The 20,843-nt window shown below is 44.5% G+C and overlaps 1 protein-coding gene across 1 annotated transcript in view; it reads right to left on the bottom strand.

Annotated features, from left to right (window-relative positions):
• Positions 1–20,843, bottom strand: part of LOC124803246 (KH domain-containing, RNA-binding, signal transduction-associated protein 3-like) — a 525,142-nt gene that overhangs the window by 61,948 nt on the left and 442,351 nt on the right. Inside the window, exon 4 of the mRNA XM_047264428.1 lies at positions 6,460–6,855. Coding sequence (XP_047120384.1) covers positions 6,460–6,855 — 396 coding nt within the window. The remainder of the gene's footprint in view (positions 1–6,459; positions 6,856–20,843) is intronic.

Genomic DNA, 20,843 nt, shown 5'->3' with positions numbered 1-20,843 from the left:
TGTGGAGTCTGGTACCCAAAAAGACGTCTGATCTTCGTCCAGACTTGGGAAGGTGACGTATGACACACAATGGTCGACATGTACCTCTCCCAACACTGCTGTTTCCGTCATTTTATAAGCTGGCGAACGTGGGCACGGAGCTGCATAAAGGCTATTAGGTGCACTATGTCGCTGTAGACCTGGCCGACACTCTTTAATTGCCTCAGCGACTTTCAGGGACCACCAAGGGACTGTATTTCGCCGGTGCAACCTAAAGAACGAGGATTCACGTTTTCCACCGCAGAAGTGACCAATGCAGTGATCTGCTCAACGACATGATCCATGGCACCATGTGGGGGAGATGTAGATATGAAGGCTTCCCAGTCTGACTTCTTTAAAGCCCATCTGGGTAGGCGTCCGTGAGCATGACACCAGGGGACTGCAAACTGAGAGATCAATAGCCGAATATGTGCCATACTGAAATGTGTGGTGGCCCCAATATTTAAGAGGCAGAGGTCGAGTTGTGACAGTAAATTTTCGACCCCTCTACCTCGGCCAGTAAGAATGGAGCCACCACCCAAGGGGTTATGCGCAATAAAATCTCCTAAAAGTAGGAAAGGTATACATTGCAGACAGTTATTTCCTGCGTCGTCCTTATCCCGACAGCCACAGCTTCAACAGCGGTTTGAACGGCCACAGGTTCGCTACATACCGAGATCACGACATAGACGCAAACTCCAACTGACGCTCTATTACAGTTGCTACAGTTCCTGTAATATCTCTTATAGCCACAAAGGGCAGGGGTCCACAATGCCAAGAACCAGGTTTCCTGGAGGGCAATGCACAAAGCAAATGGCTCTGAGCACTATGGGACTTAACATCTGAGGTCATCAGTCTCCTAGAACTTAGAACTACTTAAACCTAACTAACCTAAGGAAATCTCGCACATCCATGGCCGAGGCAGGATTCGAACCTGCGACCGTAGCGGTCGCGCGGTTCTACACTGAAGCGCCTAGAACCGCTCGGCCACACCAGCCGGCTGCCGATAGCAGCTGTTAAGCTTAACAGTTGTCGTACTCAGCCTGGTGGTGGAAAACACCGCCGCAATTTTACTGGAGGATTACGTGATCGTGAGACTGGGAAGGCATTACACACTCAATGAGGCAGTTACGCCTCAGGGTCACCTGCTGCCAACAGAGGAGTACCTGTGCGATGGACATCCATTATGTCTGAGGGTCCAGCGATATATATGTCCTCAGTGGGCGCCAGAATCTCCACCTCATACTCAGTCACAGAGCTTGTAGGTAGTAGTGGTGTGGGTGCCACTGCAGTGACTTGTTTCTTGGGGGTCTTTTTAGGTTTCTCTCGCTGCACCTTAGGTTTGTCTCGCCTTCACTGATTCAGTCTCAGCGATTGAGGAGGACCGTAAAGTACTACGGCCAGCTACCTTTGGTTGCTTCGGCCAGTGGGGGGGTGTGAGCTTTGCCACTGGTAGGAAACTGGGAAGGGAGTCACCCAAGAGATCCCTTCCTGGAAAGAGGAGCTGAAGAAGAATTACGCTTCTCTGGCTGGGAAGTAGGGACTTACGTCCCCGATGGTTGGGGGGGGGGGGGGGTGTTGCTCCTGAAGTAGGTTGTGCAGGACCAACAAGGAGGGAAGTGTCCCCCACCATAAGGGGTAGGTGGGGTCTCACGGCTCTGAGAGCCAACAGTACGCAGTGGAAGGGAAATGGGGGAACAGTTGTCGTAGTGGCACACAGGTTGAGTTCATATGCACAGGATGTAGCGTCTCATATTTTCTCTTACTTTCAGTGTATGTCAGTCGATCCAGGGCCTTGTATTCTATTATTTTTCCTTCTTTCTGGAGAATCCTGCAGCTTGGCGAGCAAGGCTAATGGTGCTCTCCGCAATAGACACAGACGGGAGGTGGGGCACAGGGAGTACTGGAATGTGAAGGACGTCTACAATGCCGACAGGTGATGCTGTAAGTGCAGCGAGAAGACATATGGCCTAACTTCCAGCACTTACAGCACTGCATCGGGGGAGCGATATATGTCTTTAGGTTACAGTGGTAGACCATCACCTTGTCCTTCTCGGGTAATGCGTCACCCCCGAAGGCACCGGTGGCAACCTCATTATCCCTCAGGACGCGTCGGGCGAAACGGACAACTCGCCACTCTAAATTGGCGTGCAGCTCATTGTCAGACTGCAACAGAAGGTCCCTGTGAAATATAATACACTGGACCATATTTAAGCTCTTACGGGGCGTGATGGAAATAGAAACATTCTCCAGCTTGTCATAGGCGAGTAGTGTCCCATGACTGGGCAGACGATGCTGTTTTGATCAAGACCGACCCTGACCGCATTTTGGACAAGCCCTCCTCCTACCCAAACTTGTCCTCTAAATGCTCCAGAAAAAACTGAGGTTTCACTGACAAGAAAGATTCCCATCAACTTTCGTACACACAACGTACTGGGGTGAATAAGCTTTGCTGCCATCCTTAGCCTGGCGTTCCTCCCATGGTGTGGCTGGGGCGGGGGGAGGGGGCGATTTGGGGTCGTATTTCTCAGCATTGAAGTTAGACCTTGACCGCTAAGAGACTGCTAGTGTTTGACCATCAGCAGGAGATGTACTACGCTCCATGGCGTGTCATCCACCCTGATGCCACCCACTCCGATCAGGGGTCCTCCCCATGGGCGCCAGCCAGCCGCAGCAAAGGACCCCTGGCAGGATAGCCATTACTGGGAGTCCCAATGCCCCAGGGTGATGGGCATCTACTCCTTGGCATACGTAGGGAGTTTACGGCGCAGGCACCAGCAGAGTGATCTCTGTGTGGTCATGGGGCTACAACCAACAGGGTACATGGCGGCCCCACCAAAACGGACTGGCTACTATGCTGGATATCAGAAGCAAACGAACTAAGAATTCCATTATCGTGGACAGCGCAGAAAGTGATACTGCACAGAGAGTGGAAGAAAACGTACCCAGGAGGGTGGCCTCGCCCAATAACTGGAGAATGAGCGGAAGACCAGATCCACGTCCGACAAAGGACGTGAGAGGTCTCAGCTCATGATTGACGCAATGCACCATGTAGGACGCCCTTCCCCAATTGGCTCGCTCTTCGGGAAAATTTTAAAAAATTGAGGTCCAACCCTACAGGGGACCATCACATAAAGGCCGAAACATGCGAGGCTCCTTTCAGTCGCCTCTTACAACAGGCAGGAATACATCGGGCCTATTATAACCTCCTGATTTGCAGTAGGTGTAATATGAGACGTAATTTTAGAGTGTATTGAGTTTTCTGAACTTGAAAGTCAATGGCTTTGTGCAGTCTATTGTAGCGTGAATGCCTGTTATTCGATAAACTGCAGTAAATGTGTACACCCATTCAGCTAGTCAATGTTACATAAAACATATTCCAAATTTATATTCTACTCTTCTGTCGGGTTTCTTAATCACAGTAAAATGTCCTGCATTTTCCAATCAATCAGAAGGAAGAAAGATTAGAGTCTAACATCCCGTCAATTGGATGAGACCAATCAATCAGTACATTGATCTGTAGTGTGGAATTAATATCTGCACAGCCAAATTATTTTTTTGCTTCAAGAACTGAGTTGGTTAGCAGACTTCCTCCATTTGTGGAACACGATCTCATTTTGTTCATCCTTTCATTAACTTCCCAAAATAAGCTCCCACATTGTTTGTAATCCTTGGTATATTTCTGTAAATTTTGTCGAAGCTGTACCTCAAGGTCTTCTTTGTATGTACTGCGCCATATGAACACTGTGTTCATCAGCCCAAGTTGTATCTCATAACACTTTGTAATTTTACATGTATGTAGATGAGCCAGTCGTACACCTAGAATTAGTACAAGGTAAGGTGAATGTGTCTGTGGAGAGTGCCTCGCCACAGACTGGGCAGGCCACCACGGCCATTACTTGCAAGCCAGGTGTGTCAGAAAAGGACCAGATGTGGGTTAATCCCAGTATTGAGAATTTTGGCAAGAGACAATGCTCAAAGAAATAGCAGTGTCAATCTTAAAGACAGCTACATTATGGCTCTTTGAGAGTTTATAACAATTTACAGTCAAATACTAACGCAAATCTTAATACATGAGCAATCCCAGAAAAATGAGGCGCATCCAGCGACACAAGAATAATTTCAGTACCTTTAGAACTATAGAAATTAATATTGAACAGTGAATGAACAATTTCACAATGAACCTCTGAATTAACAAATTTTAAACGCTATGCGAGATTTCAACATCCAGTATATCAGATAACAGCTATCATCCTGGACAGCTATGTATCTGTCTGTATTTTATTTTTGATTAATTACACCGTATATATCTTTTTATTATGGAAATGTTTGTCAGAACATCGTATTCTCCACATTTACATAGCAAATGAACACAGCATCGACACCTCATATTTTGTCATAGTTGTGCATTTATTTAATGAACAGTTTACTATTTTGCCAGTAGCTTTATTAAAGTGTCGATAGCAAGTGCTATCAAAGAAGTGGGTTAATTTAAAAGTGGTCAAATTCATGTGTTAGCGGACACCAAAATTGAACAGAGAAGGAAAAGACACTTCTGTCAAGATGGAATTATATGCCGACAAGGAAAATAAATTCCACTATGTTTTCCGGATTTCCCCATTAATAATACACTTTCTCCTGGGTGAAAATACACTTTTTCCGTGTTAAGTGACAGAATACTTTTCCTCGTAACTGTAAAACTTATCAGTCCTTTGATTACAGTTTTATACACCAGCATAGAATTTCCTGGCACTTTAGAAAACGAAACCCAGGAGAAAAAAAAAAACATTTTTTGGAGAGACGTTTGATGCACAGCAACATGTACACTACCTATTTTCGTATTACGAAAGTATAAATTCAGATTCCACCAAACACCGCATGTTACTTTCCGAAGCATTGAAATCGAGACTGCGATGCACTTTTGTAAGACAGTCATAGCTCATGTCACATGATCTCGCCAGCGGACAACAGTGGGCATTCAGAGCATAGGACATGTAGTCAGCCAATAGCAACATCACTGTTAAGTAGCGCGAACATACAAATAAGGAAAAATTAATGGTTTAAATTAATATGCATAGCCTTGCTACAAGAAAAGAAAAGCCTTCACATATAATATTGGTCTCTAAGATTAATAAGCTGCAAGAGAAGCTAAGCTTTCACATATAATGTTGATCTTTTTTGCGTGTGTTACACTTTAAGACACATCACATAAATGTGACAGTAAAATTTTTGACGACGACATGAATGTCTAATGTATATTAGAACAAATAAGCCCTAGGCCACAAATATTAAGTCAAAATTGACCAGGTTTCGACGCTACTATGAGCGTCTGACGTTCTGGGCTGGGAATTCTTTTAAATAGTAGTCCTCAGAGAGTTGATTTGTAAATGAGACTCAAACGCTCTGTAATTTAAGAAATTCATCTTACATTATCGCACATAGTACATCTTGCGTAAAAGGAAATTTACTTCGAAAGTAACGCTTTTCAAACAACCATCGCAATATTTTCCCCACAACCTGTTAGAAATAGGTTCGTTTCAGCAATTGCCGGAGAGCGCCAGGTAACAGATCCGCTAGATAAAACGAAATAGGCTTGCCTAATATTGCAGCAATTGTAACACACCAAATAAACGTGACTGTTTTGGCACAAATGGTTATTTTTACAACACGACAGAACACAACTCACGAGGTGCCGATATCAAAATGCCTATTAGGCCTACTACAAGCAAAACGGAATTCTAGTCAAAGCACAGACTATTTGACTGCAGGATCACAGCTGCAGGTTATTATTTGCAGCAAATTAGCTGCGAGGCACGAAAGCAGATGTGCACGGCTCGACCCTATGACTACAGCGAGCTATTCTAGGAGCACTGGCTACAGGTCGGCTATAGCTACAGCAACAACTGCCACGGGAATGGGCCGCCTCCCTCTCTGTGCTACAGCACCTAGTTCACTTGTCTTCTCAACAGCCATTTCGTTTCGTACGGAAAACTTCAACCTTCTTAACCCTTTATACCAACAGTCTCTTCATATAAGAAATCGACACGTGTCGCCAAGCAACAAACAGCATATGGACATCAAAACAGGAAAGATTTCGCTTTATGGCTAATTACACCGCCTGATTTTCGCTTGGTGGTAGAAAGTGGAACAACTATTTTGTTCAGCCTACTCCGCGAGTGCACCGATTAATGAACATACCTACGATGTTTCAGCGTCCTGCGATGTATACATCCCGCACTGCAGCACTCTGAACACCCTCTGTTTATAATAGCCACCCCGCCCCTGGAACAGCTGGCTACATCACCAATAATGCCGGGCTATACTGCAATATTGCTGTGTGTTGCAGCCACATTGCAGCAATGAAATGGTGCACTCCCACCACTTCAAATAAAATTACTGACTACACATAAATGATGATGTCAAATTTAAAGAATTTCTTACAGGGTTATGGTTGCGTCCAGCGGCGGCGGCGGCGGCGGCTGCGGCAGCGTCCTGCGCGGCTAAACCCTGTTTCGCTTGGTACGGGCTGCCGCCCAGCAGGGGTTGACTAGGCAACAGTACCTTCCGTCCTGCGGCGGCGGCGGCTGCGGCGGCGGCGGCGTCTTGGACGCGCACGCCCGGCTCGCCGGACACGGTCTGGATGAGCTCCATCTCGCGCATCTGCTCCTGCCGGATCTCGTCGTTCGAGTCAGGGATGAGGTACTTGCGCAGCTCTGCCAGGGCGTACGCTATGCGGGCGTGCGCCTCGGCGGGGGGCGCGAACGCCGCTATCTCCACGTGCAGGTCATCGCTCAGGTGAGCATACTTTGGGTCCTTCGACGCGCGAAGCTCCTCTTCCTAAGGAAACACGAAACAAATAAACGATCGAAAAGTTGGCTAAATGGAGGAACACCCGGCAGAAATATTAACCTATCGTGGTTGGCTTTACAGTCACTTAAAACTTTTAAAAGGACATGGTAGTCGCCACTGACTGTAGAAATTATTTATATTGATTATCGCAATTACGACCTGGTGGTGTACTGTAGGCTCAGTTTTAATGCAAACAATGTACAAGAACAGTGGTTTGTTGCGATTTATGTCATAGATGGCTCTGGTACGACAACATGTAGCCCTGTCAGGGTGTTTTTAAAGTTTGACATGTGCTAAAGCACAGTCTTTAGCAGTGTACCATTCGATAATTGCCTGCAGGCAAAAACTGTAATAGTGAAAATAAATAAATTCTACAGAGGCCTATTAAAAACCCTGCATAAAGTACGAGTTCAACAAAGACTTAACATTCTGGCTTGAAACAAGCATGATTAATGTCTTCATTGAGTCTGCAAGCAACGATGGCGTGACGGTATGTCTTCGAGTGCAGCGACTGACATTGCGGTACCAAAAGTCTGCTAATTACCGACAAAATCCATCTTATGACCGAATATTTACGTCGTACATAAAGTTATTTGGGCTCATATACTTTAAAATGTTGTGGCTCGCTGGATCACTGGTAAAATACGGATCCTAAGATATCGAGTTCGATCTCGAGGCAGTCCTAGGGTTTTTATCTATCATACACCACATCTGTCACCTCTGGCAATGTTCGTTAATGTGAAAAACGCCGAGCCGCACCTGGCTCGGAGACCACTTTAAATTTTAGATTCCCCATTGTTTGAGTTAAGTCAGTTCGTAGGTTGGAGGAACGCAACGGCATACCACCTCCAATAGGACCAGGCCTAGCAAAGCAAATGGAGTTCAGACCAACGTTCGAGATGATCATAACATTACTATATTTGATAATAACGGTGGGAGAACAAACGTTTCGCTGCCTTATGAGATAAAGATAATTTTGAGTAACAAGATAGTCTGAAAACCATAAGGGCCAGGAAAATATCACAATCAAACACGCGATTCGACGTAATGCGAAACGTATGGAGAACTATATCTTCGAGGCACTGTGCTGTTGTCTTGTATGACTGCATGACAAAGGAATATTTCGACTAAGAAATATTTTGGGAAAGGTCCAACGATTCGTCTGTATGTATCGTATACTTAGAGGCTGTATCATTAACGCCTGGCTCCAAAAAAATAAAAAGGCTACACCACAGTGCAATAAAACACATCATTTAGTATTTCACTGAAGTACGTGGGTGAGGTTTCGGCATGTTCTAAACATTACCACACAAAATAATTTTTCGTGAAAAACCACCTAATGTCCAGCCCATTTATCCAGCTTCTACGTCTAGCAAGACATGGGAGTCTATCCTCTTAACTCTGAAATTGAATCTGAGCGATCACCAACCACTACGTACTTCATTAAAAAGTTGGAATATTTTAGACACGTGTTCTCCCAGCAGCTCTTCTGATACATCTAACGCCTTATCAGACTTTTCCACTTTAAAAGTAATATCGAATAGTGAAACACTGGCTGTGGGAAAACCGGAACGGAAGAGAATCGAAGCATTTGAGATGTGGTGCTCCAGAAGAATGTTGAAAATTAGGTGGACTGACAAAGTAAGAAATGAAGAGATTCTCCGCAGGATCGGCGGGGATGGGAATATATGAGAAGCACTGACAGGAAGAAGGGACAGAATGATAGGACATCTGCTGATACATCAGGAATGACTTCCATGGTACTAGAGGGAGCTGTAGAAGGTAAAAACTGAACAGGAGGACACAAATGGGAATACAGCTAACAAATAATTGAGGACGTAGGTTAGAAAGTATCGACTATGGACCTTTGAATCGCCTCAGCAACTAGGTAGTTCTGATGAAAATATAAAAGCCAGTTCAGTGCTTTAACGGTAAAACAACTTAATATCATGTTGCAAGAAAGTGGCTAGAGGCTGTTCATTCACATTAACGTAAGGATTATTTCTGAAAACTGAGTGCTTTACTCCTGAAGTAATGAAATCAAACTAATTTTAACAACTCATGCGTCGAACTTCACTAACAGATTATACTTAGTGTGGGGTATCATTCTGAACAGATGGTTATGAACCAATACAACTTCGTGATTTAACCCGTCAAAACGATATAACGTTAAATGTGTATGTCTTCGAGTCTAGAAGAACGACTTGTCCATTTCAATATAAAGGAAAACGTAGCTGCAGTGTTTCACTATTACTTCTCATGAAACGAATTCGAAAAGAAATGAGGGTCGCGTTTAATGTCCCGTCGAGGGCGAAGTCATTACAGGCGGAGAAAAGTTCAAATTGACAATGGTGGAGGTGGAAATTCGCCTTACCGGCTTCAAAGGAAGCGCCAAGGAATTCGTTTAATTTGACGTGGTGAGATTATCGAAAACTTTCATCTGGATGGTCTGGTGGAGATTCGATTTCTCTCTTCCCAAAGCGAGCGCAGTGCATTAACCACTGCGCCCCCTCAGCCGGTAACGAAATCCAGAAATAGAGTATCAATGAAGTACGATATGGCATAACGATTGCTGCACAGATACAAATAACGCCCATGTACCGTTCACACATATAAATCAATATTTTAGTACGTGTAACCTTAAACAGAATCGAAAGGAGCTCTTTAAAATCAGGCATATGTTCATCAAATATTCTGTAGAGTTCAATGAAAAACATTTTAACAGGGTTAACTACCCAGCTCAAAGACAAAATGTTACTTCCATCAGCATTCACGAAATTCTTCACCTCAGCAAATCGTCGTAAAACTGAAGAATGGATATCTGCGAAATGCTGTTCGTGGGAAACGGTATAACGAGAATCCTTTGCTTCCAGTACAGTCACTGTTGTTTGTAGCCAGTGGTACATGGCAAAGTGGAAAGGTCTATTAATCATTCAGGGGAGCGAACAAAGTACTTATGTGAGAAAATATTTTCTACATTATTTCTGAGGACATATGGAACTCAATAATTGCTCGAACTACCTCAAACGCAATGTTACAAACGAAGATAAAAATTTCTTTCCATCTGTATGTTCAAAATCAGTTTACGGGCGAAAAGAAAAATCAGTCTAACAATCCGCCATAGGTCGCACTCTGATATTCGACACTCGGCGGGTGAACGGAAGTCGAAAATGAAGGGACAACAATTTTGGGTCAGGTGCCAACAGTCACTCTTTTCCCAGAAAATCAGGGTCAAAGCTTCATTGCCACTTTATCAGCATTTTTGCGCAGTGTGTATCTAGATGAGATGGTAGCGCAGCGGATAGCACGGCTTCGAATTTTTGCGCCCTGTGTTCAAAACCACGTGGAAGTACGTGATATCAGTATTTTTTTGTGACATCGTGCAATACGAAGGAATTCTTGATAAAAGAACTCAGCATTTCAAATATTATTAGAAACATCTTTCACCATCACAATTTACACGGAATTACATTTTCCAGAATACTGTTGCCATCAGTATCTGCCTCTAATAAGTCAGTGGCAAATTTTGTCCTCGAGTCCAACAAGTTCTGTAAAAATTAAACAGTTTCTGTACACTACTGATTCGTGGGGTGGGCATAGTCACTGTACAGACAGCTCATGTGGATACACGTGCGGTAGCGGACTGATGCGGTAGTGTTGAAAGATTGACTATAATTTGTTCGCAAACTATTGAATGTTGGCAACTTAGCCACAAACTGGTGACCCTTTATTTTCACCTTTCTTTCACCATGCCAAGTTCGACTGTACCACCGGGCGACGTATGGCGGGTTCCCCCTTGATAACATACATTCACAAAACGCATCATAGGGCTTAGCATTCAAAAGTTGTAAGTGTAACTTGTTTCCTATCGAATAAATATTTAATACCGTACACTCGGTGAAAGCACATCACGGAAAACACAATATGGTCCGCTAGCTAACCACACTTACAGTTTTGAAGCTAGCTACCAGGAGGAGGAAAGAACGGTACATCACAAAGCGTTGATTCAGGCAATGAACAACTGTTTCAGCTGCCTACAGTTTTCAACCTCGCGGGCGGGACAGTAAAGCACTGGGTGAGTATCCCGTCTGTTGCCAACTGTCTCCACGAGTTCCGTAACCAGGCCGACGCGTGGCGCAGCGAGGCTCGTTTACAAAGCCCCAGTTCTGGCAGCGACGGCGGGATGCAGGATGCTTACGTTTCGCAACCAGTAGTTAAATAAACGTCAGCCTGCTGGCGTGCGGCCCACGTGGACGTTTTCGTCACCTACTCGGCAATAAATAACGCACTAGTTCGCTTCCTCGTTTAATGACCGAGACAGAGTGATTTCTATTAAACATGTTTCAAACTTCAAAGGAAAAAGATGCCATAAAAGAGGCCAAATTACTCCACGGACGCCAAATTAAGATTGCGCAATGGAACAATTGTATCGTTCACAATTACTTAAAGCAATAAGCTGGACGCATGCTCTTCGATTACCTTACTATTACTATTAACAGTGGTTAGGATTCACAAAGTTGACCAGCCATTTGTCCAAAATTTCGTGGAAAAGAGTTACGTCACCGTTATGAACTTCGAATTCGGTACTACACCTCACGATTCATCAGCGTTGTAGAAATTCACATATGTAGTTTAGTTGGTGCGCGTTGTGTGTGTGGGTATGTGTGTGTTTCAGCTCGTGGATCACGTCTTCTGCTAGTAGATCATGTTTACAAACATCAAAATTTTATTACCTACGCCCCTGAGAAACGCCTACCACATGCAAGGAAGAAAGCAGGCGCGCTCATTACCCACTCCCGGCGCGGAAAGGTAGCAATATTACACAAGAAAGATCTAGCAGAGAAAACGTCGGAAACTCCGTAAGGCTATTCGCAGCTGATGCGGTTGACTGCAAGAAGGTAACAATGCCAAAAAAACTGTAGCGATTTGCAAGAGGACCTTCAGAGAATTGATGAATGGTGCAGGAACCGACTTGAGCGTTAACGTCAAGGAACCTAACGTACTGCGCATACGTAGGACAAAAAAATCCACTTCTGTACAGTTACACTGTAGACGACAAAATGCTGGAAACAATATCAACCGCAAAATATCCCGGAGTAAGCATCCAGGTAGACCTTATGTGGAATCACCATATAAAACAAATAGGAAAATCAGATGCTAGACTGAGATTCAAAGAAATAATTTTACGGAAATCTAACTCATCTACTAAAGAAGTGACTTAACAAAACATTTGTTCGGCCGATTCTTGAGTATTGCTCATAGCTCTGGAACGCTTACCAGGTAGGAGGGGGAGGGGGAAGAGGGGGGGGGGGGGGAGAGAGAGAGAGAGAGAGAGAGAGAGAGAGAGAGAGAGAGAGAGAGAGAGAGAGAGATATGCAACGAAGAGCATAGCGTTTCGTCACAAGGTCTTTTAGTTTACGCGAGACGGTTTGCTCTAGAAAGAGTCCGACGATGTGTTGTCTCTTCCCACACACATCTCGCGAAAAGACTGTAACGAGAAAATTTGAGATATTAGAGCTAATATGGAGGTTTACCGACAATCTTTTTTTCTGACACGCCATTCATGAATGGAACAGGGACGGGGAGATCAGAATAAGGCAGCGTAAGTACCCTTCGCCCCACACCGTCAAGCTGAAACTTCCTGGCAGATTAAAACTGTGTGCAGGACCGAGACTCGACCTCGACACCTTTGCCATTCGCGGGCAAGTGCTCTACCGACTGAGCTATCCAAAGTCGACTCATGCCCTGTCCTCACAGCTTTACTTTCATCAGTACCTCATCTCCTACCTTCCGAACTTCACACAAGCTCTCCTGCGAACCTTCCAAGACTAGCGCTCCTGAAGAAAGGATACTGCGAAGTGCTAGTCCTGCAAGGTTCGCAGGAGAGCTTCTGTGAAGTCTGGAATGCAGGAGACGAGGTAGTGGAGAAAGTAAAGCTGTGAGGGCGGGGTGTGAGACGTGCTTGGGTAACTCAGTTGGTGGAACACTTGCCCACAAAAGGTCCCGACTTCGAGTCTCGGTCCGGCAAAAAGTTTTAATCTGCCAGGAGGTTTCCTATCAGCACACACTACGCTGCAGAGTGGAAATTTCTTTCTGACACCATCAGCACTGCTGTATACGTATACCAAGCGTGCAAACGAAATTCGATTCGTTATTCTTAGATTTAAACAATAAATATTTCCTAGAAATAAATATTTCCAAAACACCAAATGTGAAGAACCATTATGACTGTTTCTTCTTCCTTCTAATGTCAACCAGTTACACGAATTTAAAGCTTTTTTCTCGTCTTGGTGGTATCCAGCTACACAACAGCTGTCGTTTTTCGGCAGTCCATGGGAATTAATAACTATTCGTTTCGTGTACATACAACTTCTGTTTCTGTCCATATCAAGTGTACATAGGAAGCCCGTGGTAAATGTTGTGGAAACGTGATTATATGGGTTGTGGTAGGTAGGTAGGTGTCAAAACCGAGATCGTAAAAGAATTTCGAGAATGTGTTCGCCTGCGGTAATTTGTTCCAAAAGCACGCATTGGTTTAAGAGTTTCTGTGATACAATTCGTACAAGAAATTTATACACCAAAATTACCGACTCCATGTGATAGATAATCTAAAAGATGGAGTAATCACTTCTGAATATCTTCAGCACTAGAAAGTAACTTTGTAGTCTTTTTAATTTTTGTCATCATCGATCAATGACTGGAATTAGTCGCACCAATAGAATACCTACGATATCGATCTGGAAAACTAGAGATGGGAAGGGCGCATAAATCTTGTTTCCGAGAATGCGTATACCAGATCTATGAAGTTGGTTTCTTCTAAAGTAGACCCAAGGTGTCCGAAGTATTATGTCTCAATTTGTAATTCTTATTGAGACAGACACTAAGAGATAAGGAGCCAGAAAAGGATGACTCGTCAAGGGCGTGCCTACACCACTCCAAAGAGAAGCAGAACAACTCAAAAAACTCGAGCTGGTCCCATGAGACATGCTACACTAAAAGATATTGGGCACAACGGAAAGTTTTTATCTTGGAGGTGTCATAGCGGACGTTTGAAGACAAGTCATATATATGACGAAACGAGTGCACGATGCGTATATTCATTATCCAGCTGGTCCTGCGACCCGCAGCAACAGTTCACGCACTTCAATTCAACAGCCCGCACGGCAGAGCGTCACGTATCCGGTCTGGCAACAGTCCAGGCGCGTAGAGCGCTGCGTGTGTGATGGGCACGCACGTCCGCCTAATACCAAACAGCATGGCGAATGCTCGTTTCGCCATGGCGAGGAGCGGCCTATAACCTGTAAAAAGCGACACCTCGGTGTCGTTCCGGTTCACGTTTTTCGATTATAACCCTCGACACCCACGTTGTAACACGTAATGGCGTTAGCTCAATGAAATTATTAACATATGGTAGTATAGAAAAGACATTTATCCTCAAGCAATCGACAGAACACAGGGCCTTAAGAAACAAAAAGACAGTAATAACCTTCGTGAACTTCACAAAGGCATATGACTCCAACGACAGACAGACTCTTATTAGGATCCTGAAGAACAGAGGACTAGATGGAACTACACAAGAACTCATAAAAGAAATTCTGACAGACACAAAAGCAAGAGTGAGATTCAGAGGAGCACTGTCAAAAGAATTTGAGGTCAAGACAGGTGTTAAATAGGGAGATGGATTGTTACCATTGTTGTTCAGTATAGCACTGGACGAAGTGATCAGGCAGTGGAGAGCAATAAACGAAGAAATGGGAATACCAAAGACCCTTGTGGGGGGAAAAAAAGGACAGCAGGGCTCAGGTAGACAGCCTAGCCTTCGCAGACGACGTAGCAACAGTAAGTGAGACGGAAGAAGACGCAAAGACACAAATCGACAACTTAAGTTAGCCAGAAAGGTGGGACTGTGGATCGCCTATAACAAGACAAAGACATTAAATACCACTGCAGACTGGGAAACACCGGAAGGCACTGTGCAAATAGTGGACAAATTAAAATACCTGGGAGAATTTATACCAGGAAGGCACAGGAGCAAGGAGGGAATAACAGAGAGGACGAGAGAGATATATATAATAAAAAGAACTTATCCACAGAGGCAAAGATAAGCCTCTACAAGGCAACGGCGAGGAATGCACTATTATATGCTGCTGAGACGATGACACTAAGAAGAAATGGAGCAGAACAACTACAGAAAGAAGAGGTCCCAAAACAGGTGGAGAGATATTGATGCGAAGACCTAGGGAAAAACTGTACCGGAACATGAAAACAATATCCTGGGAAATCAGACTCAAAAGGGTAAGGTTTGCTGGACATATAATTAGGTTGAGTATGGACAGAATGACAAAGATAGTGTGGGAAACAATAGGAAGGACAACGGGAAAGACTGGAATCAAGTGGACAGTTGAACTTCGGAAGGACTGGTTGGAATTGGGGATCAAGGTCGAAGGAAAGGGATTGGAGGAACAAATATAAACCCACCAATATGCCGGAGATCAACGACAGAGAAGAACACAGAAAAAGATTAAGAGTGTCACCAGTGGAGCCGACAGGAGAAAGGACACTGAAGATCTCGGAAGAAGAGCGGGAGAAAAGAAGAGAAAGAATGAAGAGGTTCTGGGAGAAGAGAGGAAAAATGCAGTCCACGAAGGGGCTACCTGTGGTCCTTGAGAGGACGTAGCGCAAGAAGAAGAAGAAATACGGGTAGTCTCTCTTAACGTTGGCCAGCAACCGCCACCCTGCTACCGACAATAGTCTAAAAACTGGCTACCTTCAAGCTGGGTGAAAGAAAAGCATTCCACTACACCAGTAAGTTTCTCTTAGCAGTTATTAAAATTATACCTATCCTGTTAACTGAGCTTCATTTTCATAATCCCTGCTCGTAATAAACACTGATGGAAAACCATCAATTAAAACATTTATAGTTGCGAGATACTAATTGTACGCAATAGGGAACTTTCAGATGACCAAGCGGTCGATGAAAACTAAGATATTCGAAACTAATACACTCCTGGAAATGGAAAAAAGAACACATTGACACCGGTGTGTCAGACCCACCATACTTGCTCCGGACACTGCGAGAGGGTTGTACAAGCAATGATCACACGCACGGCACAGCGGACACACCAGGAACCGCGGTGTTGGCCGTCGAATGGCGCTAGCTGCGCAGCATTTGTGCACCGCCGCCGTCAGTGTCAGCCAGTTTGCCGTGGCATACGGAGCTCCATCGCAGTCTTTAACACTGGTAGCATGCCGCGACAGCGTGGACGTGAACCGTATGTGCAGTTGACGGACTTTGAGCGAGGGCGTATAGTGGGCATGCGGGAGGCCGGGTGGACGTACCGCCGAATTGCTCAACACGTGGGGCGTGAGGTCTCCACAGTACATCGATGTTGTCGCCAGTGGTCGGCGGCAGGTGCACGTGCCCGTCGACCTGGGACCGGACCGCAGCGACGCACGGATGCACGCCAAGACCGTAGGATCCTACGCAGTGCCGTAGGGGACCGCACCGCTACTTCCCAGCAAATTAGGGACACTGTTGCTCCTGGGGTATCGGCGAGGACCATTCGCAACCGTCTCCATGACGCTGGGCTACGGTCCCGCACACCGTTAGGCCGTCTTCCGCTCACGCCCCAACACCGTGCAGCCCGCCTCCAGTGGTGTCGCGACAGGCGTGAATGGAGGGACGAATGGAGACGTGTCGTCTTCAGCGATGAGAGTCGCTTCTGCCTTGGTGCCAATGATGGTCGTATGCGTGTTTGGCGCCGTGCAGGTGAGCGCCACAATCAGGACTGCATACGACCGAGGCACACAGGGCCAACACCCGGCATCATGGTGTGGGGAGCGATCTCCTACACTGGCCGTACACCACTGGTGATCGTCGAGGGACACTGAATAGTGCACGGTACATCCAAACCGTCATCGAACCCATCGTTCTACCATTCCTAGACCGGCAAGGGAACTTGCTGTTCCAACAGGACAATGCACGTCCGCATGTATCCCGTGCCACCCAACGTGCTCTAGAAGGTGTAAGTCAACTACCCTGGCCAGCAAGATCTCCGGATCTGTCCCCCATTGAGCATGTTTGGGACTGGATGAAGCGTCGTCTCACGCGGTCTGCACGTCCAGCACGAACGCTGGTCCAACTGAGGCGCCAGGTGGAAATGGCATGGCAAGCCGTTCCACAGGACTACATCCAGCATCTCTACGATCGTCTCCATGGGAGAATAGCAGCCTGCATTGCTGCGAAAGGTGGATATACACTGTACTAGTGCCGACATTGTGCATGCTCTGTTGCCTGTGTATATGTGCCTGTGGTTCTGTCAGTGTGATCATGTGATGTATCTGACCCCAGGAATGTGTCAATAAAGTTTCCCCTTCCTGGGACAATGAATTCACGGTGTTCTTATTTCAATTTCCAGGAGTGTAATTAATAGTCCTCTCTGCTGTGGGGTGCACGCTTTAATGAATAACTTGGACAGATTGAAAATGTGTACTGAACCAGGGGCTCGAACACGTATGCTTACACTGTGGAGGTAATACTTCTCGGACACACGGCTGATGTCTCAAATCAAACCTTCAATTTGTCAGTGTTCTGCTTCTGTTTTCCAAACTAAGCGTAGAGTTTCTGTCGGATTTTCACCCGGGTCATGCGGTCACCTTGACACAATATTTCAGCGGTCCATATAGCTGAAATATTGTGCCATGATGAATGTATGATACGACTGCCGACCCAACAAGATCAATTAATTTGCTGGGAGACTTTACGCAGGCGCATCTACAGATGACTATACTTACTTGATAATTACATTATATATAACGTTTCACAGTTTTATATCGGTACCTTTCCTATACAATAAAGGTTTCTTGAAATTACTGCAACCAGTCGCCTTTTGTTCTTCCATTTATTTTTTTATTATTCCATTGCCGGTTTCGAACCACCTAGCGATTCATCATCCTAAGATACATATATTGTCTTTTTTTCTTTCTGACACCGAAGGAAGTGACTTAATTGCACCCTGGAGCAAGTGGTTCGAGAAGATGCACTAACGCAAAGAAATAGGTTTAAAAAAAAGTTTTCAGGAAAACGGCTCTTTGTACCACTGTTACGAAAAATGTTTCAACGGCCCGTTAACTTGGGGTTAATAACAGAACAACTACTATCCGAGCTGGAGCGGGATGAGGAAAAGGAGCAGCCGTAACCTGTGTAAGAGGCCAGCTGGACATTTGCACGAATCAAGAACAATAAGGCAAACCTAATTCAGATTGAATTCCGATATGGTTCTCGTATCTTTACTACGGTGCAATCTCGCTCGACCTGCGAGAATGGCATCATGATCATTTATAGCAACATAATTTCTCGTAATTTCATACTTTTTCCATTTAGCCTTCTTTCTTTAGACATATAGAAGTTCATCTTCGAAATTTTTCTGCGCTAGCATACTCTAAATATTAATGATAATTTTTGCCACAATCCACTCAATACGGTGCTCAGCCTATAAGAATGCTTTCTTCTTTGTGAGCGCGTATTTTTCTACCTCTTTCTATAAGAATGATTTCCTCTTTCGTGAGCACGTATTTTTCTACCTCTTTATAATTCGATCTTATGTCCCACGACATACCATCACCTCTCCTGCAACATCTACGACATAATGAAAGTTTTCAAGTTTTCCGTTGCCCTAAAGGTCGTATTTCCTTCGCAACAGACTATATAATCTTCTAAGTAACTCATTTTTTTTCCGACTCTGCGTCAGAGGAAGCCTCTGTGCTTTTCATCTTCCCGTGTGCTATTACTGTTGTGGAGGCTTTTCGTCAAAGCTTTTATTACTTCCGCAGCACGCAATTCAAGTGGCTGAGTTAACACGCCGTGGCTTAGTCTTAATCCGCATTTAATAAGCGCTTGTCTTGCTAAAACATATATATGATGCTCTGACCGAAGAGTAATAAGAAAAAACAAATAAAAGTTTTATAATATTATCACAGATGATAGACTGAACAGTCTTACAGATGATGAAGACAAGTACGTCAGTACTCTCATACTCGGTGGGAAACTAATTTTCTATTCTTCTCTCATATATTCCCGATGATCAGTGTACAACGACTAGAGTAAAATACTTCGTATTATTATTACCTCTCCCTTTGCTTTTGTGTTGTTATGTACAGAGATTAACAATTGTTTTTGCGGCTACGTATACATCCTAGTACTCTTACCCTCGTCTCGTTCTCGTGGATAACATACTGGAAATAGAAAGACTGTTTGACAATCTGTCTGAAATGTTGTTCTCTTGTTTTTACCAAGGGCATAACTTGAGATGAATGTCTTCTTCACTTTAACAACGCGGTTACAGGCAGTCCGTCACTTTCATTCGCATTCCCGTAGACACAGGAAAAGAATGTTTAGAGAGTGTGTGTGTGTGTGTGTGTGTGTGTGTGTGTGTGTGTGTGTGTGTGTGTGTGTGTGTGTGTTTTGGAGGAGGGAGAGGGGGGGGAGAGGGGGGGGGGGGGTCATAGTCAAACAAATGAACATTCCGCACGTATATCGAAATTACAACGAAGTGCCGATTGATAAATTTTCAAATAATCTCTACAGAATAATTACACGCTCTGAAAATGAAAATAGCTGAAGTGCATATTTAACGGTGTTTAACAGCCAGCCTACGAAATTGTGGGTCAGAGACCTCAACATTTACGAAAAGTGCAGCATGTGAAAACAATTGGTATACAAGTCTCAAATCAGACTTGTCCAACGCCAACTGTAAATAATGTTAAATAACCTTTCTATAAACGTGAAAAAATATTCAATAAAGCCATGCACAAGTCACATAATTCTATACCCATGTCGCAAATATTGCTCATCCATAAAAGTGATGCACAATAGTACTGAGTTTTTCGAATCATATGTCGCAATGAAGCTAAAGACGCGTGGACTATACAGTGGCACTCCGGAAATAGCACTGCAACGATAAGAGTTACGAAAATGAAGATGAAGCGGACGTTCAGAACCATTTGCTTCGTGTTTGCACCTACACAGCACCATTCCCGCACACAAACTACGAGCAAAAATCTGAATTGAAGGGGCAAAGTAGGTCTACATAAGCCCGACACGTTAATAATATCACATTTAAAAGTAGGCTATTGTTGAAACCAGGGGCACACAACGCCCTTAGCTCATATTATGAAGATGCCGAGGAATCCCCGTTACTCGAAGACTGTGCCGTTAGGCATTTCGTAATTTAAACATGTTAAGAGAGTGCTGAAAGACATCTCAATGTTATCCAAGACATTTTCTACACTCCTTTCTTTGAAATTTTCTAGTCTTGAAATTTTGTGGAACCGTTGTACACAGCATGAAACTGCTGGGCAATTCTCATTGATTTAAAATCTCATTCGGTTCGCGAAATACGATCGGATGGCATAACTGGTAGATTGACACTACGAAAAGCAACGACGCTGCGTCGAGTATCGGTTGGACATAACGTTTTTAGCCAATACGAAGCTCGTAGGCGCAATGAGCCTCGATCTATCGCTATTCGAACTTTTACCAGATCAGTTCTGACATAAACTATGCCCCTGAACATATTGTCCGATTCTGAGGGTAGGCAAATTTATGCTGACATGCCTCGCGACAGAATACGGCCACTGTGAGGTTTACCAAAGAACGTCGCGCATTCACGTGCGAAGCTATGAGAGAATAATACACACGTGGAGTTGCGAATGTGTGCATAGTGAATAGCGCGTCGTTCATATATTACCAAGTAACTACAATACTTGCCAACTGACTGAATTCACGCTAAATGTAAGGGTAGCAAACAAACGCCAGATGCAGAGATATTTTTAGCAGAAATGTTAACATAGCGTTTTGTAAAGCTAGTGCGGTGCGGAACTTCGTGGATTCGGAAACTATAAAACGAAATATGTACAGTGTTTGTCGCCAAGAATACTCAAGAGGAGCAAACTGCTGATGATGACACCTAACTGCA

Source organism: Schistocerca piceifrons, chromosome 6 (assembly GCF_021461385.2).
Source record: "Schistocerca piceifrons isolate TAMUIC-IGC-003096 chromosome 6, iqSchPice1.1, whole genome shotgun sequence".
In the NCBI taxonomy this organism is placed as follows: domain Eukaryota; kingdom Metazoa; phylum Arthropoda; class Insecta; order Orthoptera; family Acrididae; genus Schistocerca; species Schistocerca piceifrons.
The sequence above is the reverse complement of the archived record's forward strand: the minus strand, read 5'-3'. Positions and strand labels throughout refer to the sequence as shown.